At 40.2% G+C, this 24,295-nt stretch overlaps 1 protein-coding gene across 1 annotated transcript in view; it reads left to right on the top strand.

The window, feature by feature from the left end:
• Window positions 1-24,295, top strand: part of ube2j1 (ubiquitin-conjugating enzyme E2, J1) — a 75,110-nt gene extending 50,815 nt beyond the window's left edge. Inside the window, exons 6-8 of the mRNA XM_049589582.1 lie at window positions 7,927-8,056; window positions 10,499-10,627; window positions 23,607-24,295. Of these exons, the coding sequence (XP_049445539.1) occupies window positions 7,927-8,056; window positions 10,499-10,627; window positions 23,607-23,900 (553 nt within the window). The 3' untranslated portion in view covers window positions 23,901-24,295. The remainder of the gene's footprint in view (window positions 1-7,926; window positions 8,057-10,498; window positions 10,628-23,606) is intronic.

Below are 24,295 nucleotides of genomic sequence, written 5' to 3'. Positions count from 1 at the left end.
TGCTGTCGAGTTTTTCAAATGTATTTTTGTGGCACATTGAACACCACAAGCCACGTGCCATCTAGCTGCATTATATTGGAGATAAGGCAGACATCTCTATGACCAATATTTTCAACACTCACAAGTAAGAGGAAAAATATGTGTTTTAGAGTTTTGCTTAAACTGTCCCTTTAAGCTGTCAGTACGCTTCAAATGAACTGTAGTGTATGTCATGTCATCCGACCATGTCCAAAGGCAGAGATGTTCTAAATTGCCCTTCTCAAAGGCTGGGCCAACAGCCGGCCATTATCACCTCCTTCTGGCTGTGTCTTACTGTCTCCCCAGTCTCTCTCCAAGAACTCTATGTTTTTCTGCGTATCATTGAAATTTTAATTTGATGGGTCACACAATAGCACACACTATTTGACAGCCTCTTCTCAAAAGTGTTAGTTGTACTGCACACACACAAAACGCAACAGAAGTAGTGAAAGATAAAAAAAAAAAAAAAAAAAACGAGAGAGAACACATGACTGTCTGCTTTTGAAATTTACAGAAATTGTAAGACATAACCCCCCACTTCCACCAGTGGAAAGGGAGTTTCAGATGCTTTCAGACCATAAGACAAGCTCTTTGTTTGAAGTATATGGTGGCTTAAAACCTTCCTTCCACTAAATGTTTCCTCCTATTGTGAAATGAAATTGCAAGGACAACATTTCTGGTCCAATGACTGACAAAAAATCTCAAATGTGCTGCTGTCCTCTCAGTATGTGTCTCAGACTTTACTAACCAAATCTCCAGTTCTGGCATTTCTCTTTAAGCTCAGATGTGTTCTTGATGATCAGCACTTATGCCTAAAAGGATTCAAACAGTCATTCATGTGAGCAACTATAAACCAACCACGGAGCCTGTCTGCATGGCGTCCGCATTTGCAGACATCAGGCTGCCTGTTTAAGCTGTCATAGTCCAGTGACATGATGACTGGAGGCGTAAGAGAACATTCGCTGTGCCTTGCAAAATGTATGATGCCTAATAAGCCCGGCTTCTTCTTCCCCAGCTAAATCTTAACTTCACTTGAATAGAATCCAATTTCCATTTAGCTCCAGAGGAAGACACTGATTTGGATCATTTAATACCATAATGTATCCAAATCTATCCATGTCACCTTTAGCCTGAGGTGCACCACGGTGATGATGTGGTGCTCCTCAGAGCATGATTCATCCCTCCTATTCACAGCTGTAACATCAGCCCATTAGCTGATGCAAGGGACGATTAGCTTTCCTAAGACAAATCCACAGAAACCTCCTTTGATGTGTTGCATTTTTATGTTTTTTTTCCACATCACTGCACTAAGCGGCTGTGTTGATCCTTCTCCTAGCAATATTGCGCTGAACCCCGCTGTCAGGCCTGAGATGAAGGCGTAAAGGTGCACGTAACAGTCTGAGCTCTTAGTAGAGACCTGGCATGTGAATGTGCCACAGGTGGTGAAAGCGAAAACAAACCTGTCAGCTGAGGATATACTGCAAGGCAGCCAACAATACAGACAGACAGCCAATGCCATAAACACATAGTGATACACACACATATGCACACAGCTTTTGAAGTTGGGTTTTCTGCCAGTTTGTTGACAGGATTCATACACAGCACTGAAAAGTATGGGCAGTTCAATCTAAAAATCTTTATAACTTCATAATCAAGGTGCCAAATTACTATTGGCCGAGCACCAGATGACAGTACATTTTTCTTTGGCAGACAAATCAATGTGCCACCCACTGGACAGGCTTCTAACTTTGTGAAATGTAACTTTGAAATGCCTCATTCAGAGTTCTTTGTCTGGCTTCTCTGTGTTCATGTTAAGAACGGCTCACTCTGACCATCAGCCAACACATCTGAACTGTGGCATCAAACACTCTGTTGATTGGTTACCTCATACACTACTCCACAATAATTCTCTGGTTGTTTATGTTTGCAGTGCTAGAGTGAGGACATTTTGGGCAGCCATCACCTCTTCACGGGGCTGTTTGACAACTAGGACTTGATATTAGGGTTAGAGGGAGGAGGGTTAGTGACCATTGATACCATTTTCAATACCACAGAAGAAATTGAGATTCAGGATGTACAATTTAAATTTTTATTTAAAAAATAAATAACATGACAACGACAGCTCTTCTTGATTAGTAGCAGAGACCAGCAGATTAACTGTAATAAAGATTAACAGTAAGCGAGAGCAAGAAAGCACAGCTGACAGTAGTGTATCGATACTGCAGAAATTGAGTATTAAAATAGTTTAAAATTTTCACTATCAATATGTATCAATAAATATTTTTGACAACACTAGAATTGGGTTTAGATTGAGGTGTAATTCAGGTTCATTACATTTTGAGTTCAGCCGTTTTAACTGTGATTTTTAAAAAAAAAAAAAAAAAAAAAGTATTTACAAAAATATTGAGATGTTAGCCTAGTTCGACATTTGTGGATCATTGCCCACACGTCTGAATTGTGCAGTGATTCAAATAGATCTGATGTTGTGCTCGCTTGCATCTTTTCCACCAGTTGGAGAAACCCTCGACCAATAAGAGCTTTGTATTGTAAATGAACTTGGGACGTCATCTTCCTACACAGCTACCTAGCTACATTGACCAAGCAGTTCAGGCTTTTTGTAAGTCAAGTCACAGAAATAACAACTCTTTCAATCTAAATCCCATTATTTCTTTGATTGCCATATTAGGTTAACTTCTCCTAGCAGCTAATACCACAGCTTTTATGTCAACTGAAAATTATGTCTGCAGAACAGACAGGGACTGAAAATACCACCCACCAAGGGCCAAATGCGTTTACATTTCCCGTTCGGCATGTAAATTTGAGAAAGCTATCCACCACACTAGAGAGTAAATGTCATGCCAAATGTCAAATGCCATCAGCTACTCTGCTGAAGTAACTTGCCACCAGTCTGCTGCTAGCCACTGCTGAGGTGTGTTTAGACCAAAAGCAAAACAAATTTTTCCCTAATGTGAATTCAGCCACTGGAATGCTGGCTGTGCTAACAATTGTGCTATCTAACTGGGGAAGGCAGCTAACACTAACGTCAGTGCTAACTTTGTCTAAAGTCAAGTACAACTGATAAATGGAGTCAAGTAACAAATACATATTTTCAGAACTTACCATGTGGTCCTATGACTTTGCTCACTTTTCTTAAAGTTCTTAAATGTTCTGTCCCTGGTGCTAATGTTGAGTCATAAAGCTTTGGGTGCCGACAAACAGCAGCAAAATGTTTGTCCCCCAGTTCTGATTCTCAATGATGTCAGAGGAATCTCAACGCTTGTAGGCTTTTAGGCACAGCATCACCCGCAATTTTTTTGCTCAAGTTGAAAGCAATTCATCTCGCATAGATGCTTTTTGACTTGTATTCGCATTGCCTGGCACAAATCCGTGTCTATTTGCATCTTAGAATTGATTTACCGTGTAACACTGTAGAGTGAAAAATTGAAAGCATCTTCAGGCTAGTCAGTCCCTTGAGGATGTTGAGATGTTGCAGTCACAACAGTTAACACAATCCCTGGGAATTGTACATAACCTTACTTTTTTGTTTCTAATCACCAAAACTTAACAGCAAATTTGACTATTTAAAACAGGTAAAATCTTATTTCATTGTAGAGCTGCATGCAGCCTATTGATTCGCTCAGCTCCTCCTTGCCCTGCTCTCTCTCTGATCATCATGAGACTACTGCTGTAGGAGTGTGAGCTGTCACACGCCCAGTGACAGGGCTAACAGTTAGCATCACACAGCTAATGTTACCCAAAATTAGCTGTTGATAGGTTTAAAGACAAAGTCAAGCTTTTTTAGTGACAGTGTGAGTTTGTTGGGATTGCTTAAGGGCTCAGTGTTGGATTTTAGTGGTTGCTGCTGACAGAGACAGTAGGAGGAGAGCATCTCACAGAGACAATGAAATCCCGGAGAGACTGGCTAATTGGCTACTATGTGGCAGTATTTACAAGAAGTAATCCAACCTGTAATACGAAAGCCTACCAATGACAAAGAGAACATATCACTTACAAAAGAAAGTGTTGTGATAAAATGGATGTTTGGAGATAAAGGAGTTGTAAGAGGCTGGCTGTAATATGATGCAGAGGTTGTGTAATTAGTTTAAGTTGGTAAAATGAGTTATCTGTCTCAATGAACTATTCTTAAACAAATGTAAATGTGACACAAAAAGGTCATTTATTATGTTCTCCAGTGAAAAAATATGCTTGAATGCATGGCCAATGGATTTTTTGTCTACCAGTTCCTTTGGCTGGTGAGTCAAATTGTTTCGAACACTTGAGACAGATACATAACTCACTACAGATTGGTTAGGGCAACAGCAAGAAATTGGCTAACAGGAGCACAATGTCAGGCTGAATAAATGGTGGTAAGCAAAATGTCAGTTTAGTGTGATAATTAGTCCATTGACATTTAAAAAATACAGCAGCAATGCTTAAAGGAAGTGTGACGGCGCAAGACACGAGCAGTCAGATGATCAGACAGGTTGTGAACGAACCCCGAAGTCAATTTTAGCCCAACTTATTTGGAAGAGAAAAGAAAGGCAAATGGGAAAATTATGATCCAACAGTCCAGTGCTGCTTTTTTTTGTCCTTCTGACATTAAGTCATGGTAATTTCACACTCACTGAGATGTGGGTAATGCAGACTCTGCTCAACAACATTGGGGCAAGCAAGAAACAGTGATGCCTACATTGCAGCTTTTTTGGTTAGTCAGCAAGTTGCCCTGAAAGTTGACTGTTCTGCTGTTAGCTGCAATAGCTAATTCAAAGGACTGATTTCTGTGTTTAAATTCAGTTGGACTCAGAAACAAGCATTTAAATTTGTTTGTGTATACTTCGATATATGTTTTGTCACTGGAATCACATTTCCCACATCTCTTTAACAGAGGTGGTGAGAGAAAAGGTAGCATGACAGGACACGTTCATGAGAATAAGACAATGGAAAAATAGCAGGATTTTCCTTTAAGCATCTAGCTGTGACATTATGTATTTAAGATAAGGCTTTGCAGCTAATGCATTGCGTCAGTTTTGATCTGTACTCTCGATGAATTTCAAACCTAATTCAACTTCATGATGAATTACAACCATGAGGCACCGTATAATTGCATACAGGTAGCGTGACATATATCAGTGAAAAATGTAATTATTGTACAAGCTGGCTGGTAAAAAAAAGTCTCGGCAGGTTAATTTTTCAGTTAACTTGGCAGTTTAATCTTATGTAGTGTGACAAGTGAGCCAGAACATTAATATTGGACCTGTTCATAATTAACAGGTCATTTATTTTGTTGCTGAAGCACTGCCATTGTATTCACAGTAATATTTTCATTTGTGAGGCAGGTTGTTCACGTATAGAGTGGAGGGACCGGGGTTATTTATCAAATGGCCTCATACTGTCACAAGCCCAAAAAAAGTCTTAATATCTTTAAAATGTCATGTACAGAGGATGGAGTATTCTTCACCCGCTGTATGTCTTATTTTAAGTGTACATCACTCCTACAAGCGGGTCAGGCTGGTTTTGTTGAGGTGCAAACAACTATGTACAAAAATGAAAATAAAAAAATATCTTTTAAAACCCCCCACAAAGAGCTCCATTATTGAAGTAAAGAAAAGTTAGGCTAGGCCCGTGGCTATTGGGCAGCTTGTAGGAAGCAAGCTTCCAGCAGGTCTGTACCAGAAGAGTGTATAAAAAGCAAGTTTGACAGACTCAGAGTTTCTTTGCCTTAGCTGGTATGACAAAGCCTAAAGCTCCAGTCAGTGATAACGGGTATCAACATCGTGGTTATCAACCCAGGCTTTCTTCCTCAGGCTCTGTGCACATTTCCTTAAAAAGGGTTTGATGCATCATTTGACTGCACTACCACATGAAAATGGACCAATCACATCCTGCCTTCCTGTCTTCTTCATCTACTGGGACTGACTGGTTCCTGGAGCCAGTTGGCCATCCCATGAACTGCAGTTTTTGGCACACCTGTGTTGGCTTCATTTTTCTGTCCCGGAGGTTGCTGCTTGGTAAATTCATATTTGAATATATTTATTTAACAAATCAATGCACTCTTAATGCCCACAGTTTATTCCTAAAATGCCAGCTGCTCACTTCACAGTTCTTACATGTGACCGTTAATGCAGCAGATTGAAACATCAATCTCAAGAACTGCATTACGTCTGACACTGTCCCATAATAAAGAATACTTGGAAATCACTTGTTTTTGGCCAAATCAAAGTGAAATGAATTGTATTAATTGAATACTATCTGTGATAGATGTCAACAGACTTTTCCAGTCAGTGTTCTATTAGTTGTAACATACCAGCTGTGTCAAAGACACTTCAGCAAGTCATCATGAAGCGTAACAGCACAATTCAAAGTAGTAATATTGTGGTTTAACTAAACCAACTTCAACTGTAACTGTGACATCCTATAAGCATCCAACCCTTGCGTTAAAAGAGGAAGTTCCTCCTACAGACAAACCAAGGTTAGTCTGCAACCAATTAAGACAATTAAATAATTTGATGAAAAACTATTTATAAAACATTATCCTAATTGGTCTAACATTTAAATATTAAAGGGAGCATTTGCTGATTTTCAACCATGTAAACCATGTTCAGGTGTAAATAAAATGATTTAAACTTCCCTCCATCTCCAGTGCCCAGATCTCCCTGCTCATTCATCACCTCGAATCCGCTGGATGACGGGTTTTGCTTTACCCAGCAGATTTTTATGACTCAAACTACAGATTGTATTTCCGCATTTTTTGTAAATGCCCACCACCACGGACACAAACAGTATAGAGAGAGTAGAGAGAGAGACCAGCCGGCTCCCCCCCAAAACTCTGACCAAACTCCAATCAAACAATAAGACTTAGCAGAACTGACACTAACTATACTAACTAATATTTTAGTGGCCTGTGTGGCTGTAGTACGAGAATTTGTGAACAGGAAGTGGGGTCCATTCTGTTTCCTGTTTTGTAAAAACATAGTCTATAAAACCAAGCAGTGTTGATCAAATATAAACTATAATTTGGTTACTCTGTCGCTTATTTCTCTCAAAATATTTTCAGAAATGTTTTTTAGTTTACTGTTTGATTTTAATTGGAGATCGTTTGTTACCAGCCACACTGTTTCTTGTTTCTTGTTGAGTGTTGATTGCTCCAGTGCCGCGCAGTGCGTTGTGGTAATTGTAGGTTGTTGGGTTTTTTTTTTACCTCTTGAGCAAATGCAAATTCTATAGCCCGTCTTCCTCTGTTCTCTTTGGTCATATAGCACCAATTTCTAAAGTATTTGCATCTTCCTACTGCATAGACAGCCCAGTTTTATGAAAAGACAGACATCTTTCCAGCAGTGAAATACTTTTTTAATGATATAAGGGTATTTAAAAAAGACTTTAAAACAATCAAAAGCCCACTATATGCTTTACTCAAAATGGTGCAGTCTAAGTTCCCTCTAATATGAAGCCCATTGGGAGCTTTCACTTCCTGTTGGCAGTTTGGACCAAGGACCAACAGGTAATATGAATGAGAGCTCATCCAACAAACATTTGGTTGATTGGAGTTGCATATGAATGAATTAAACTGAATGGAATGTAATAATAAAGTAATTAGGTAGTTATTTCATTAAGAATATTGATATTTTGCACACTGAGATGACCAAAAATTATTTATGTTGGAGCACCTTGATTGCCTTAAGGACATGCCACATAACTGTAACTTCCTATAACCCCTCTCTCTCCTCCCTGTTTCCAGTTTCCCTCTTCTCTGTCAACTATCCAAAAATGGTGATAATGCCAAAAACATAATCACTCACTACAGATCCATTGTGCCTACTGGATGGATTAAGTAAAAGCACCATGACTTGTACAATGAGAGGTACTCTTGCAGTGGGAGGACCTGACCCTGTATAATCTGTTCTCTGGCAGGTCTCAGGACTTCTGCTGTGAAGCGTGTGGCTGCTCCATGCGCTCTGCCCTCCTGGCTCTGACCCCAAACAGCAACCCCAGCGCAGAGGACTACAAGGCTAAAGAGCTGGCCCAGCAAATCAACTTCAAGGTAGAAACACTGGCGGCTACAAGAGTCCCGTTTGATGTTAGGGCTGGACATTAAACCATTTTGAATCTCTTACCCATTTTAATTTACTCATATCACAATTCCCGATAAATTCCTTTAATACTGTGCCATTATTTAAGAATACTTAAGTCTCAGATAGTGTCCAAGGCTTTTATTAACCCTTAGCAGCTCAGGTGATGGGAATTATGCACTATTAGTGTTTGTGCCAACTGCACAGTTTTCCCTTGATTCATTTAGGAGCTTGTCAGTCAGTAGCATGACTTGTGATTGCTCAGTATTTAGATTTCTCTCACATCAACTACAGCCACATGTGTTGACCATTAAATTGGCAGATACAGTCCAATAGTCCACTTATCTCAGTGCGCCCATCACAAAGTTTAGCTGCAAAACTTTTGAAGCTGTCAAACTCAATAAAGCGCTTTCTGAAACACCAGTCATGCTTGAAGCTTTGGACGTCAGCAGTCATGTTGTATGCTTCATTTGAGACAAGCTCCGACGCAATGTGTTGAAATGGTGCGCTTCACAGGAGTGAAAGAAGCTTCGGAGCTTCTGTATCATTGGTCCGTCTCTACTACCCTGTATCAAAAAACAGGGCTGCAGTGTGAGCATACAAACCAGTAGAAACCTGAAGAATATGAAAGAATGTGTTGCCATGTTTATTGTATTTAATGTGATTCTCTTCTAATGTGTAATTTTCCTTTTACAGCCATGGCAGTGTACATGCATGGGTTGCACTAAAAGGTCTTGCAGTTGCTTTTGTCTGAGATTAGTGGTCATAGGCAGGTGTGTCATGTTACATGCTACTTCTGTAAATTTAAATACCAAATATTACTCCACAGAATATTGCAGATTAACCCTAACCCTAACAATCAGGCATATTGACCGTACATGGTTCAGCCATATACTAGATGTTTTCCAAGGCAAGTCTGTGTTTTTGTCCACTCTAAAGATTCAGGTTAATGAAACTCAACACTTCCTCACATTAAAAGTTTTCCAGCAGCTCATAGCGAATAATCCTTCCCTTTGCTGATATGCTCTTACTGTGACACGGCAACAAGCCCTGTCATAATCACCACTGTGCTGCAGAGTGAGGCTCAAACCCGACCCAAGTGGCAGAGAGTAGTGACCGAGCCGGACTCAGCTACGACAGACGTTCTTTTTTTTTCCTTTCCTGAACCTGCCCGAGCCTGGCACAGATAATTAGGCCTAAGCACTGAATATTTACTGCCTGAAATAGGAAAAATGTGTTGAGTTCATGCGTTGTCACAACAAATCACGCCACTGAACAGGAAGTAGCCCAATACAGACAGAAGGTCTGTCTTTCTTTCTTTTTCTTTTTTCTTTTTTTTTTTTTTTTACACTGTATTTTCACTAAAAGAACTCAAAAGCATCATGTCCAGTAGGCTGAACCTGATCTGAACCTGGACATTGTTTGTAAATATTTGTCCAAACTTGACCTGTCCCATTGAGTAATGGGCTCGGGTCAGGTATCCACTCTCTACTGCTGCTCTCAATTTCTCTTAATATCAGGAATACTCAGCCTAAAGTTCATACTTCACTTTGGAAACAGCAGTCAAGAAAATAATCAGCCACAAGGTCCAGCTGTTCTGGGGATTTCCATCATATCACATGGTCTTCATCAGCAGATGGAGTTTACCCAGTTGTCATGGCAGAGTGATTGTTAATATTTCCTTTTTTTTTCTGAGTGCTCTGAGGACTTCTAGCCATGTTGGCTAAAAGTTAAGCCTTAAGTAAATTCTTAGAAACAGCAGTTGATAAAATGAACTTTGAGGTCCATTTAGTGGCAATTCCAAAATACTTATACAGAATATACTAGATAATAACATTAATAAATACTATTAATGCTAGTTCCATCCTCTAATTTATCCAGAAACATCTATTTAGCTGTTTTTTGATTGTTGTTAAGCCACTGTTAGTAAAACATTAACACTTCCTGTATAGATGTTTCAAATTAAGTCTTGTAGCAGCTCAGAAGGCATTATCCTGTTACACATTTCATATGCGAAACATATGTGGGAAGTGTAAAGCTGTTACAAGCCTTTTCTCTGTTGTTATTTGATATTTGGCAATTACTGTATTACTGACTTTTATTTATGATTGCAATAATAGCACTGACTGCTAATCAGTTAAATTAATCTATCAGCACACAGTCCAGTCCAGAGTGTTTAATTAAAAATTAATAAGCACAAACCCTGACAGAGTGAGCCACAAGTGAGCCACCAGGCAAGAGAAAATATCATGCACTGCTTTAGCTACAAAATAATTATTTGTTTATTAGTTATTGTTGAAGTAGATGTGACAGATTATGATAAAATACTGTACATTTGGGTCCACATTGTCCAGCCCTATAACATGTGCCAAAGAACAGTGTAGATAACTGCTGCTCCCTGTGTGTTACTGCAGGCAGAGTCCAGTTTATCCAGACAGGCAAGTGAGAGCGGAGGTGCAGAAAGCGAGCCTTCCATGCTCACCGAGGGAGACACCTCCACGTCTGCCAGCCAGGAAGCTTCTGAGGCGCCCCAGGCGGAGCAGGTAGGTGTTATACTGCCACACTGGGGTTACACAGGACAGCACACAACCTGCAGCCAGCCAACTACCTACAGAACTCACCATCCCCATGGTTTTACATGTTTTTGTGACATAACCTACAGATTAACAAAACAGGCAACCACTTCATAAGGCACACTGTGTTAAGATGGCTTTACTGTCCTTCAGTCAACCGCTGGTTTCAGTCAGTATTTTATGAAAATGCTAATTGCATATTCTAGGAAGATAGGGCATTCATCACAGTCATCACAACACTTAGTCACCTTTATGATTATTATTATTATTATTATTATTATTATTATTATACGTTTATGTTGTATAATGCAGCTGAGGACAGTTGAGTGTGTCCACTCTGTTGGATTAATCATCTCAAGCATGTCTCAAGCCTCCCTGGCATACAGTATAATGGTGTGCTGTATTGAGCCGGTCACTGCGCCGCACGAAGAGTAGTTGTTGCCAGGCTGACAAGTAATAGGGATCCAAATAAACAAAGAACTCTCCAGAATCCTGGAAAGGAGCCTAAAAACATATTTAATTCTGGTTCATTACTAATTGGGTCTTATGTTTGTAGTATTGTCCATCATGTCTAATTGTTAGGATGACATTGTATTTACTCAGTTAATTGCTGAGAACTGTGAGGTCAGCAAGGTCATTTTTACCACCAATTAAAATGTTTAGGTAATTGGGATTAACTGTTGGCTTGATTTTGACCTGTTTGATTATGATTCCTGACCCACTGGAAGTTTTATGCCTCCGCATCAGAGATAGCCATAGCTCAAGGCATTATGTTTTCAGGTTGTCCCTCCGTCCGTTCGTCTATCCGTCCCATTCTCAAGAACGCCTTGAGGGAATTTCTTAAAATTTGGCACAAACATCATATGGACTCAATGATGAACTGTTTAGATTTTGGTCTCTCTCATTCTCATGAATGCAATATCTCCAGAACACCTTCAGTGAATATCTCCAAATTTGATACAAATTTCCACTCGGACTGAAGAATAAACTGAATAGAAAGTTGTGGTCAAAGGTCAAGGTCACTGTGACCTCACAAAACATGTTTTTGGCCAGAACTCAAGGTATTTGTGCACAAATTATGACAAAATGTCACAGATGTCTAACTCAATGTAATGATGGAGTGATGACATTTTATATCCAAAAGGTCAAAGGTCAACTTCACTGTGACAGAATAATGTTCAGCAAATACACTATTTTGGCCATTACTCAGTGTCGTATCTCAGGAGCAGAAGGGGGGACATTTGGTCAGATACTGAATTGGTAACACTTGGCTGTTCACCTTGAAACTGTGCTGATAGTATAGATCTTCTGTGCTGCCGGGAGGAAGATGTGTGTGAAGCATCCATGTTTTCACAGACATGGTTGTAAACTGTAATAGAAAATGGTGCACGGAGGCATACAACTGCTGGGTGGTATTTTTACTTGATTTTGCATCTTTTCTCTATTTGCATGTTTCCTGTTATTGTGCTGGTTTTGGCTTTCTGCCACACATTTTTCATTTGCAGCACGTTTCTGTTCTTGTATTTGTTTTGGATTCTCATATGTGTTTTTGAGCTGGCATCGTTTCTGAAGGTGCAGCATGTTTCTCCTAATGGAAGTGTAATGCGTTTGCCTTTGTCAGGCATACTTTAGAACCGTAATGGAGCTGTGACTGAGCTGTAGCACAACCTGAATGAAATGAAGACAATGATATATAGAAGATTAGAATAGAAGATTCTCACATTTTGCTTTGATGAGTCAAAATCCCTCTGTATCCCCTGTTGCATTTATGCTCAGTAAAACCTGGACTTTAATGTTAGTCCATTTGACTGTGTTTTCTTCATTCGTTGTGTTTTATCGGTGCAGCATTGGCTCATGTGTTCGACCAACCACTGTACACTCCCATCTTCTCAAGTTTCTTTTAGTGCTGGGAAAATACCTATTCTGAAATAGGAGCTATAAAAACAGCATTCAGCAAAACAGCATTCTAAGAACTACCATTGTTCTGTGTTTTTGCAGTGCAGACACAATAAAAAGGGGGTTTGTAGAACAAAACAAAGTTCTTCCAGTCAGATCCAAAAAATGAAAATCCTACCACCTTCTTAAATTCCTTGTGTCATTTCATATTGCAACATCAATAAATATAGTGAATTTTCTATTCTGCTTTTCTAAAATACCTGTCAAGATGTTTTGTCACTTTGATGCAAACCCCATATAAAAATCCAATACTGCTATACATCCAGCCTGCTCACTGATTGGCAGCATTGCTAACAGTAGCCAATACAGCCTGAGATATTAAAGGGATAAAGTTTTTGTCATCTGATAGCACATTGTACCACCAATATACTGTATACTTAACAGCAGCATGGAGTTCAAGAACAACAAGAAAGTCTTACTCCCGCTGAATTTCAATATTTTACCTTCTCACCTTGCTGCAGTGATGTAGCAGTGTACTCCAGGTGTGTTATGACATTACTGTTGGGTGCAACACACTGTGAAATGCTGCTTTTCAGCCTGGGTTAAGTTACTCTTTAAGTTGCTTTTTTTTCACTCTCACTCATGAAAAACATGCATGAAAAAAAAAACCCTGCAGTTGATTGATGTTCTAGATCAGTGGGTTCCTAAAGTGGATTACATTTCCCCACATTAATTTAAAAAAACCCTCAGCAACATTTACATTTATTACATTTCATGTCATGTTTTCAAATATATCAAAACAGAAGAAAAAAAGCCAAAAATATCAAAGTCAGTGTATTAATAACTCTTTCTAATATGCAGTTTTGCTGCAGCTGAAGACATGAAAGTCTTTACAGTTGGTTGTCATAGTAACACAACAAGCTTTGTGGCTCAGGAGTCTAAACAGTCTGACAGGACTGAATCTGAGCTGACCAACAAAATGAAAAATATTGTCAGTAGAGTAACAGATGTCCATCATTGTCTGATAGTGAATTCACTGTGGTATTTCATATTCCCAACATCATGTTTATGATCTGGCTCTCTCATCCGTGGTATACATGACAAGACAGGAGAGCGCCTGTCAGTGGAGCCTGCAGGTTGTGCTCACACCCCAAACAGCAGGCTCACATGTCCCAATCAGATGCCTGCAATGTTTTTTTTTGTTCTGTTTGTTTGGCCTTGTCCTCCTGAAAGGAATACTTCACACATAAAGTGATCATTTGTATTTCAATTACTTCCTTAGTGCTACTTTGTATCATGAAGAAAACTTTGTTTTTCTCACATTTCTCCATGCTGAACAAAGAATCCAAAAACAAACAAGTTCTCAATTAATTAGTCATAGAGCTACATGTTCAACAACAGCAAAATTATATCCAGCGTCTGTTCACAAACTCTCACACATCTTGTGCAGTATAATCCAAGTGGAAAGTGAAATTCAACGTCTCGATGAAATGAAAAATGTGGTTTTAATCCTGTGTCCCTGTGTGATTTGATCATGTATTTCTTTTAATATGGCAAATATATGTCACTGTTTTTTATACTTTAAAATCCCTGTCTTTTTACTTTCTGTAAGACCAGATAAAACAGTTTCAAATGTTTGAAACGCTCGGGCATCTCCAAAAATTCATCCACTTGGTGAGACTTTTGTTGACTAGCAACCACACCGGTCATATAAAACCACACTTTGCAGTTTGTGGGTTGTAGCACAACAACAGTTGCAGTAGCTAGCTAGCAGAGCAATTTGGAGATAGATAGGGAAGAAATGTGTGTTTGGATATTAGTGGGCAAAACCTTTATTTTAATTTCCAAAACAATGTTGTGGAGGTCTAATTGCTTTTCAAATGCTTTTCAATGTATGTAATATTCATTCATTGTGCAAATTTAAAAAAAAAAAATCACGTTGGCCGAGTCTTATGGTTCATTTTAAAGCCAACATCTGCTGATGCTAATGGTGTGAAGATATATATGCATCCCTACACTTGGAAATACGTTGCAGTAGAGAAGCTATAATTATGCTGTATTCAACCCCAGACTCCATTGACAAAAACACTAATTTTACCTCACAGAACACTGGAGCTGCTGGTCTGCCAATGTCTCAGTCAGATAATTTGTTTGTGCTATTGTGTAACTTTGGTATTTTAAAAAGGGTTATTTTGAGTTCAGCAAAGTCACACAATGACACAACACACCGCCGATCGATGCAGCAGTAGACCAGAAAAATTACTGTTTTTGTCAATTTTGTCTGGCTTTGAAGAGAGCAAGGATAAGTGTCACTTTCTGTTCAGTTCCCTGTCAGAAAGGGCTGTCTGTTTGGGAAGTACTGAATATATGATTGTATTACTGAGAGTTAGATTATACTGCTCGAGCTGTCTGAGAGTTTGTAAAAGGATGTTTTGATATAATTGCGGTTATTAAACACAGACCCCTATGACTTCAATTCATTAAGAATTTTAATCTAGAAAAATAAAGTTTTTCATGACATTGGTGAGCAATAGCTTTACAAAGTTTTTTTTTGTTTGTTTGTGAAGTATTCCCCTAAATACAAGCTAATACAAATACAAGCTAATTTGAATCTAGATGAAAATGTAAGAAATCCATGTAAAATATTTGTGTGTTTAATTATAGTCGTTGTTTATTTCAAGTTAAATATTTATCTGTAAATCTGCAGAATACCTGTTTGCTTTTATTGATTGTATTGAATGATTTAGAATGGGCCAAAATAATGTAGTATAATATGGTACAATAATATTAACTATAAAATGGTTTAAAATGTCTTTTGTAGAGGTGCTATTCTAGGTAAATGTCAGTTTGGCTCATTGTTTATAGTTTCCTCAGTATTCAGTCAGTGTACATGTCAGTTGTGCCGGTGTGTGACATTTTTTTGGCTTCCAAAGGGCTATGTGACAGAAAAGTTGACTTCAAGGGAGTGTTGTGTGCATACTGGAAATATGGCATGTCTTGCATGTCTCCATTTTTCTCTAGTCTGTCAAGGATCGCACTTGTGGAGACGTTGTTGTGCTCTACCCCTACAATAGATCTCTACCTGTGTGACAGATAAACAGTTGCTGTAGAAAAAAGCTGCTGATTGACTCTGTGGGACCGACACGAAAGCCTGATGCTTACTTGTGATGTATTACATCACTAAAGACATGATGGACAAAGACAAATATACCACTACACTATAAATCTTATTCGCTGGCATGCAACAGTTAATACTAAGGATTATTTAGGCTTTGCTTTTTCCTTCTCCTGATGTTTGGTGTAATTAAAAACCCGACCTGTCTTCAGAATGCTGTGGTTTGTCTTTCAGTCCATTTAAGATCAAAGTATTGGACAGAGCAGTGGGTGTTCTGAAGCTCCACAGTGTGCAATCAATAGGATTATATGGTGCTGTCTGTATGCAGCCTATTACGGATCATTCACAGTGTCCCTTTTAATTGGTGGCACGCTTCATCACCTGCTGACATCCCATGAGCTCCAAATTATTTTGAATATGAATAGAAGGAAATGATTGTGCATGCTGACTTTGCAGCAGCTCCAGCAGCTGTATTGGTCGTATTGAGTAACTGTAGTGAAATCAAGCAGTTAGATATCAGTGCTTTCTCTTAACATCAGTATTCTATGGTAGCTTGAAGCCTGTGGTTGTGTGGCTTTTTTTCACCGGTTCAGATGATATGGACAAGCTTTGTTGCCTAAGAGGATTGATTTTGGCGCCAGCTGCTGCACACAGAACCAGTCTGAAGGAGCAGAGGAGGGTCAACTTAGATTACTGTTTCTGAGTTTGAACTGAGGAAGGCCGTGTCAAAAATAGGACTCGCCATCTGCCGCTGAAGTTGGTGGGACAAGAGTTAAAACTCGTCCGGCCCACCTGAATCCCACACTGCCATGCTGCTGCTCACAGTACAGAGAGATGTAGTAGAACAGTACAGCCTCTGCACAGTCTCTGCAGGCTCCCTCCAGACAGACTAATTGGGTGAAATGTACATTTTCTGTGTAAAAGCTGAATCTATCAGTGCTGCTGATTGGTTAGTCATCCCCAGCACAGCCTCCCATCCTCCAGAGAGGACTCTTTCTATCTGCACTGATCCCTTTAAAACTTTAAATGACCAGGAGCATCATAAAGTTATCTTTAACTAACTCTAAGATTAAGTATGCTGAAAATGGGGTTAGGTTTTGATGTGCTGATCCAGGCTGATGGATAACTTAGTATTACTGTGTGGTAGCATCAGGACCCGGACACATGCCACATTTATTGTGCCCTCAAATCCAGCGTTGTAAAATGTAGACACGAGACAGGCATGCCCAAAAGTGAGAGGACGGCTTCATGGCGAGCAAGCGTTGCCTGTTTTTCAGGGTGCAACAGCTGCACCCTGAGATATACATATTTCCACTTTTGGAGCGCAGCAGCACACTCCACATGTCATGTGACGAGGAACAACCCATAACAGCCTACAGGCATTTCTTCCTTTCATCCTTAAATATTAGTCAATGGCAAATATGGAGAAAATTTTGATTCTTTATTATCTGTCCAAAGGACAATATTTGAATACACACACCACTAAAAACATCGGCTCTGAACTCAGGATTTCTGGTCAGCAGACTATGATACGGTGCTGGTTATGGTTGCTTAGCAACGTCAGGCACAACCTGCCTCCGCGCCCTTGAAAGTTGGCACAGATTTGGCACGAGAGAAGAACTCAGCGTTCAACCCCTCAATTCCCTGGAGGTAAAGACAAAGCATGTGTCCCAGCCCTAAAAGGAGAGCATTTCAATGCTGGATTCATGATGTCAATATTGTCATGTGCATTTTCTTAACTCTTCTGTTTTCATTCTGCAGAAGGAATATGGATTGATGATGAGTGATTTTTTTTTTTTTTTTTTAAATAGTTGCTCATATACTAGCTTTTAGCCTGCAGTCATTTGCAAGCTGTTGGCTGTGCTGATGATCACATCATTATTTTATGAAGATGACATTGTCTGACAGAATCAGCATAAATACAGATTAATGACAGCAGCTGTACTGTGTGATTAGCTAGATTGACATTTAAAATGAGTGATCACAGGAGGCAACTAAAGGTTGTGTTGACCTTACTGCTACACAGCTCCCAACCCTCAGTGGACAGGTCTGTCATCATTTTGTGAAAGCTCTTGCTTTGGGGTGAGAAAATGTCAGCCTAATGAAGATAGAGGACAGGAACCAAGGGGAAAAAATACGCATTTATAGATTTTATTGGCTTAATTTAAACATGTGCTACTATCAGTCAGTAGGCTACAGATAAAAGAAGAGGTAGGATTAAACTAAGTAAATAACAGCCCTGTAGTGTTTGTTGCACACATCTAAATGAGCTGCAAATGTGTTTTTATGTCTGGCAAAACAACTCTATAAACTCTATGATGGAAAATGCACTTCATATACACTGTATGTGTCTGCTGGAAAACAGGTAAGAGAGACAGAGAGATTAGCCTTAATTGTCTCCCTTAGGAGGATTTTGTCTTGGACATTTGAGAGAGCACAGGCAACACACTGGCACACATGTACAATCAAACTACAATTAACATACAGTATCACTCCCAGATCCATACACCTCAAGAGCATTGCACAATGCCCGAGACCCAAGTGTTGCACAGATGTACCACCTAAAGTAATTGCACTAAAGTCCAATACAAAATGATTGCCATGCAAAGAGTGATTGCAGAGAGGCCTACACTAAAATATTGCACATCCCTTCCCCTCTCTGTCTCACACTAGAAGTAGTTTGATGGATAGTGGTACTGTTCAGTTTACAGTTTGGGAACCTGTAACTTCAACTTGAAGGCATCAGCTCATGCTCCTTATGAATGACTGGTTTTGGTCAGTGGTAACCGAAACCAGTCATTCTAAAATGTTTCTACACTGGCTGCAAAGGGCAAACAGGCTATGATAGCCCAAAACTTTTCCAGTAGGAGAAATGTGCTGCAGCTTCAGAAACTATGCCAATTCACATGTAAGAAAGTACTTGGGCAGCCCCTGAAAGTTGGGCATTTGAATCATCAGTCTGAGGCCCCTTAGTCACCCAAATTTGCTTCAAGTCAAGCAGTCGGTTTTATTGTTTTGTTTTGGTTTGGTTTTTGCTAATGAGTGTGCAGTCCCCAGATTTTGCTGCGGAGCGTGCTCTTGACTGTCACCTTACTCTTTGGTATATAGCTGCACTGTATGGCTCTGACATAACATTATCATCTCTCTTCTGCGTGGAACGCTGAATATGCAGCTTACAAATAATTAATACGACCCAGTCTCTGGCTTTTGTTTGATATCTGGTGTCGGCAAAAAATGTTGTTGCACATTCTGATCCATCTTTAGTGCTGTTATCTAGTGTACTATGTTACATCAATGCTGCAGTCACACTGAACGTCCCGCTGAACGTCCCGCTGAGCTTATAAACTCAATATGGAAACGATATAAAAGAAATGTCAAATATTCATAATTAACGGCCAAATCTGATTCGACTGACAAAACAAAGTCAGGCACAGCCCTTAGAAAATACATATACGAGAATAAAAACGTGCTACAAAAAAACTGTGCTGCAGAAAGCCAAGACAAATACATTAACAGCAAACGTGCTGCAAAAACACAAATGATGGAAAGTCAAAAAAACACACAAACCATGAAAACAAATTCTCCAGGCCTCTAGGGGCGGTATGTAATTTGGTTGCTCTTATATAATACTGTAAAAGACTCAGGCTAAATGTGAAAAAGATACATACCTTTTTATGTCACCTCTTTACTCCTCTTTTCCTTCTGCTTTAACAACAAACACACTCTCCTCTGGTCTCTCTTTCGGATCTACAATCAAACTGTTCCATCAAGCGCTCCACCTAGAGGCCTAGAGAACTTGCTTGTGTTGATCAAGGCTATTCATTGAAGGCTGGAACATGGTCTCTGACCCAATGGGAGCTATTGAGTATGACGCATGTGCAATGTCACTGACTGTGTTTACAAGGTTTTTAGTATCCCGGTTTTGAGGCTTATCCCGGTTTTGAGCATATCCGGGATATGATGTTTACATGGAACACAGAGAAACCCGGTTATTCATATCCCTGTATACATGATAAATACCAGTAACCCGTTTTCTGATCACTGCATCCTATCTGCGCAGGCGTGTGTTACATCTTTTACGTCTTTTGTTTACAACAGATTGAGCGGGAAATGTGATATATTTATTATATTTAGAAGTAAGACAAAAATGACACCTCTGTGGCTTCTAGCGGGCTTAGCATTAGTAAACACTCACGTTGCATTACAGCTATGGCTCATCCACTTCATCTTCAGCAATGGGAGGAGAGAGCGACAACAAATATTGAATACGTCACCAACTTTGATAGGTATTTGGTAGAGTTTAGATCGGGCCCAAAAAATCCAGCCCGTTATGCACGTTGTGCACGTTATGTCCGGGACCGGCCCGGCCTGTCCAATTAACTGTAATTATGGACCCGAGCCCGATGTAAACCCGACATTTTTCAATAAGTTGGCTGTTATAATTAAGAGTATTAAACCACAAGTCTTGTTATTTGAATGACAGAAACATAGGATCTTAATGAATGGCGCAACACGGAAGCATGATTATGTAATAAAACAGGTGTTTATTTTAGGATCCAGGTGGTGAAGGGCTGTGAATAAATATTGTAAAAAAAAATTGGACATTTCTATGCAAATGATTCTCACTGATAAACTCTGATAAAACCTCTGTGGAAGCCTCTTGCCCAGACTTTCCAGTGATCGTGGCAGCAGTGATCGTCTGTTAAATCAGTCTGTAAATAATATTTTGACATTATTAGGCCGGGTTTGGGCTCGCGCAGAGAATCTCAAGCTCTAGTATTCGGCTGTCACTGCCACCATGCAGTACAAGGCAACAGTGGATGAAAATACGTAGCTGTGACTGGTGGGATAGGATCGTTCTCATGGAGTTTACAGATTCAGAGTAGAGAGAAAACTTCAGAATGAGCAGGGCATCCTTCAGCCGGCTGTGTGACATAGTTGAACCATTCATGAAACTGGGATAAGGCGTATACATGCTCCAGTATCCCGGCTTCTATCGGAGTACTCCAGGTAGCAAAACCGGGTTTCTTGAAACCGGGAAAAGGGCATAACCCGGTTTCTGAATTGGGATATGGTGTTTACATGCACAAACACAAAAACGGGATACTTAAAAAACCCAATCAAAACCGGGATACTAAAGACCTTGTAAACACAGTCACTGATGTCACTGGAGCTGTGATGTTGGAGGGTTACAGCAGACGGCACCTGAAATAAAGGGAAGGCGTCTGCTCTGATGCTTTTTGGGTGTCCTCAGCCTGACAAAACTTTTTGGGTACACTCAAATGGATGTTGCCTGCTAAGTTTTTCAGACAGAAAGTATTTGTTTATGGTCTTTTATTAAGGACCTTTTCAATAGCTGCAGAATCATAATTCAACCCATATCTTTATTTTTTGTGTGGTATATATTTCAGCTCAAGGTCAACTGCGGAAGCCTCTGTAAAACGAATCAGTCATCCCCAAGTTCTATGTTAATGCATCAGCTTTTGAGCCTTTCAGCAGGTGCTGACCAGATACCATTGTGCACGTGCTGTACCTCAATGATATGACATCATATGATGCTGTTACTTCTCCTTTTACAGTCCTTCCAGAAAAATGCGAGTTTTTTTGTGATTGTTGTGGGCAAAAATCCTCGATTATGCGGCACGTTTTCTTAAAAAATGCGATGAAATATGTGGGATATTTATGCAGTTTCATGCGATGAAATTGCGGGAACTTGCAAAAATTGCGGTTTGATGAAAAAGAGGAAAAAAGTGATTCCCCCAACGCCCTGTTCTCACTAGGCTACTACCTTAATGTAGTCATTTCTAATTACTTCTATGATAAGCAAGCATACTACATCACAGAAAGTGCAGGGAATATTTAAGTTCTCATCTTGTTTTATTTCAGACCTTAAAAAACACATGGCTCAAACTTACAAAACATTGCTGAGTCAAACAAGTTCTGTAGCTAGAATATGCTACAACTTATGTAAAAATAAATAAATAAAATATATATTATGTCATGAAGGCTATGGAGAGAGATCCGTTTTTGCGCACCCGCTGGTTAAGCGCTTTTTGAAAGGAGTCAGGCGACAGAGACCTGTCACGCGCTCTTTGGCACCGCAGTGGGATTTACCCCTGGTGTTACGCGCTCTGGAAGAACATCCCTTCGAGCCTCTGTCACAAATCTCTCTCAAACTACTGTCATTAAAGACAGCACTTCTCTTAGCCCTGACTTCGTAAGTGAGTGAGTGATTTATGTGCGCTTTCAGTCTCCCCGTCTTGTCTCGTTATCAGAGATGACGGGAGCGCAGCTACTCTGAGGCCGAATCCCACATTCATGCCTAAAATCATAACCAGCTCTTTTAGATCGAGAGTTATTTCACTGGAAGGTTTATTCCCTCCTCCCCAAAGGAGGAGAAGAAACATCACACTGACTCTGCCTAGTGTGCGGTCTGTCTCATTACGTGACGTGCACAGCAAGCCTCAGAGAGACACAACAGTTGTTTGTACATTACAGAGAGCGTTCACAAGGAAAACCCCTCTTGCAATGAAAATGCGAGGATTATGAAATCATGCAAGCCCCGCATATTTCGCTCATTTTACGCGGAAATCGGCGATTTATGCGGCGAAAGCGCGGCGTCTTTGAAAAAATGCGGCCTCCGCATGAATATGCGGACTTTGGCTGATTATGCATTGAATTATGTGATAGCATAATCACGTATTTCTGGAGGGACAGGTTTTTAACCTCTTTGGTGTTGACTGGATATGCAGCATTTATTTTATGGATTAGTGTGTTTTTTATGGCTCCGCACTGGCTTTTTCAGGTTGTCCATCCATCATATTCTCATGAATGCCTTGAAGGGATTTCTCACACATCCCCTTGGACTTTGTGATGAGCTGAATTTGGTGGTCAAAGGTCAAGGTCACTGTGAGTTTGTCTGTCTCAATCTTGTGAATACTATATCTCAAGAACACTGTGAGGGAAAATCTTCAAATTTGGCAAAAAACGCCAAGGTGGATCGTCCACACTCAATAAAAACTGATGGGATTTTGGTGGTCAAAGGTCAAGGTCAGTGTGACCCTGCATCCGTCTTACGTTCATAAATGCAATATCTCAAGAATGCCTTGAGAGAATTTCTCCAAATTTGACACTAACGTCCACTTGTAATGAAGAATAAACTGATTAGAATTTGGTGGTTAAAGGTCAAAGGTCAAGGTCAGTGTCACCTCAGAAAACATGTTTTTGTCAAAAACTAAAGAGTTCTAGCTATTGTGACAAAACCTCACACAAATATCTAGTATAATAAAATTATGACATTTTATATCCAAAAGGTCACAGGTCAACTGCACCATGACGTCATTCTGTTCTGCAAAAACACTTTTCTGGTCATCACTCATTGTCATATCTCAGGAACGCAAGGGGAGACATTTGGTCAGATACTGAATTGGTGACACTAATATTGGGTGTTCACCTTGAAACTGTGCTGATAGTATAGATCTTCTGTGCTGCCAGGAGGAAGATGTGTGTGAAGCATCCATGTTTTCACAGACATGGTTGTAAACTGTAATAGAAAATGGTGCACGGAGGCATACAACTGCTGGGTGGTATTTTTACTTGACTTTGCATCTTTTCTGTAATTGCATGTTTCCTGTTATTGTGCTGGTTTTGGCTTTCTGCCACACATTTTTTCATTTGCAGCACATTTCTGTTCTTGTATTTGTTTTGGATTCTCATATGTGAGCTGACATCGTTTCTGAAGCTGCAGCATGTTTCTCCTAATGGAAATGTAACGTATTTGCCCTTGTCAGCCATACTTTAGAACTGTAATGGAGCTGTGACTGAGCTGTAGCACAACCTGAATGAAATGAAGCCAGATGGAGTTGGCATAATCGATTAATCAAGTAAATGTTTCACCTCTAATGACTTGTTTTGTCTCAATGCCATCTTTTACCGCAGGCTGAGGCATCTCCAGCCACAGGGATAGAGGGACCCCAACCCGCTGTGACCCCAAGCACTGGTCGCCCTCTCAGCCCCCGGCAGCGTCGCGCCCAGCAGCACAGCCAGCAGGGCCAGAGAGATGGCAGAGATCCAGCCAGCAGGCCAGCCTTCGCCCCGGCTCCTCGCCAGCCTCTGGATGAAAGCCACGCAGGCTCGGCGGTCCTCATTGTGGTGCTCACTCTGGCCCTGGCGGCGCTCATCTTCCGCAGGATCTACCTGGCTAATGAGTACAAGTTTGACTATGAGCTGTGACCACACACTTGGCTGCCCCCACTCCTTTCTCACCCTCAAGTCAACCCCTCCTGCTACCACCCTAACAGAACTATGGCCAGCTGACGTGGAGCCAGAACCCGTGGCGGTGGCTGATACTGACTTTCTGCCCTCCCTGCTCATCAGCAGAGGGCTCCGTCTCCGCTGAGGGGGAACTTTCATTCCTGCAGAGGAGAAGCTCCACTTACCACAACACCCCCAGGGTGTCTTTTAATCAATGTGAATTTTACTCTCAAGAGTGTCATGCATTTTTAAAAACGGGAAGCTTTGTTGTGTAGCCACACACACCACATGTACTCCTCCATATAATTGTTCTATCCTAGGGCTGCCGCTTGTTCCCTTTATTTAATTAAAACTGTATTATGATATGTTAAAAA

The sequence above is a fragment of the Epinephelus fuscoguttatus genome, linkage group LG11, assembly GCF_011397635.1.
Source record: "Epinephelus fuscoguttatus linkage group LG11, E.fuscoguttatus.final_Chr_v1".
NCBI classification, from domain to species: domain Eukaryota; kingdom Metazoa; phylum Chordata; class Actinopteri; order Perciformes; family Serranidae; genus Epinephelus; species Epinephelus fuscoguttatus.
Note: the sequence above shows the minus strand (reverse complement) of the source record. Positions and strands in the feature narration are given on the sequence as shown.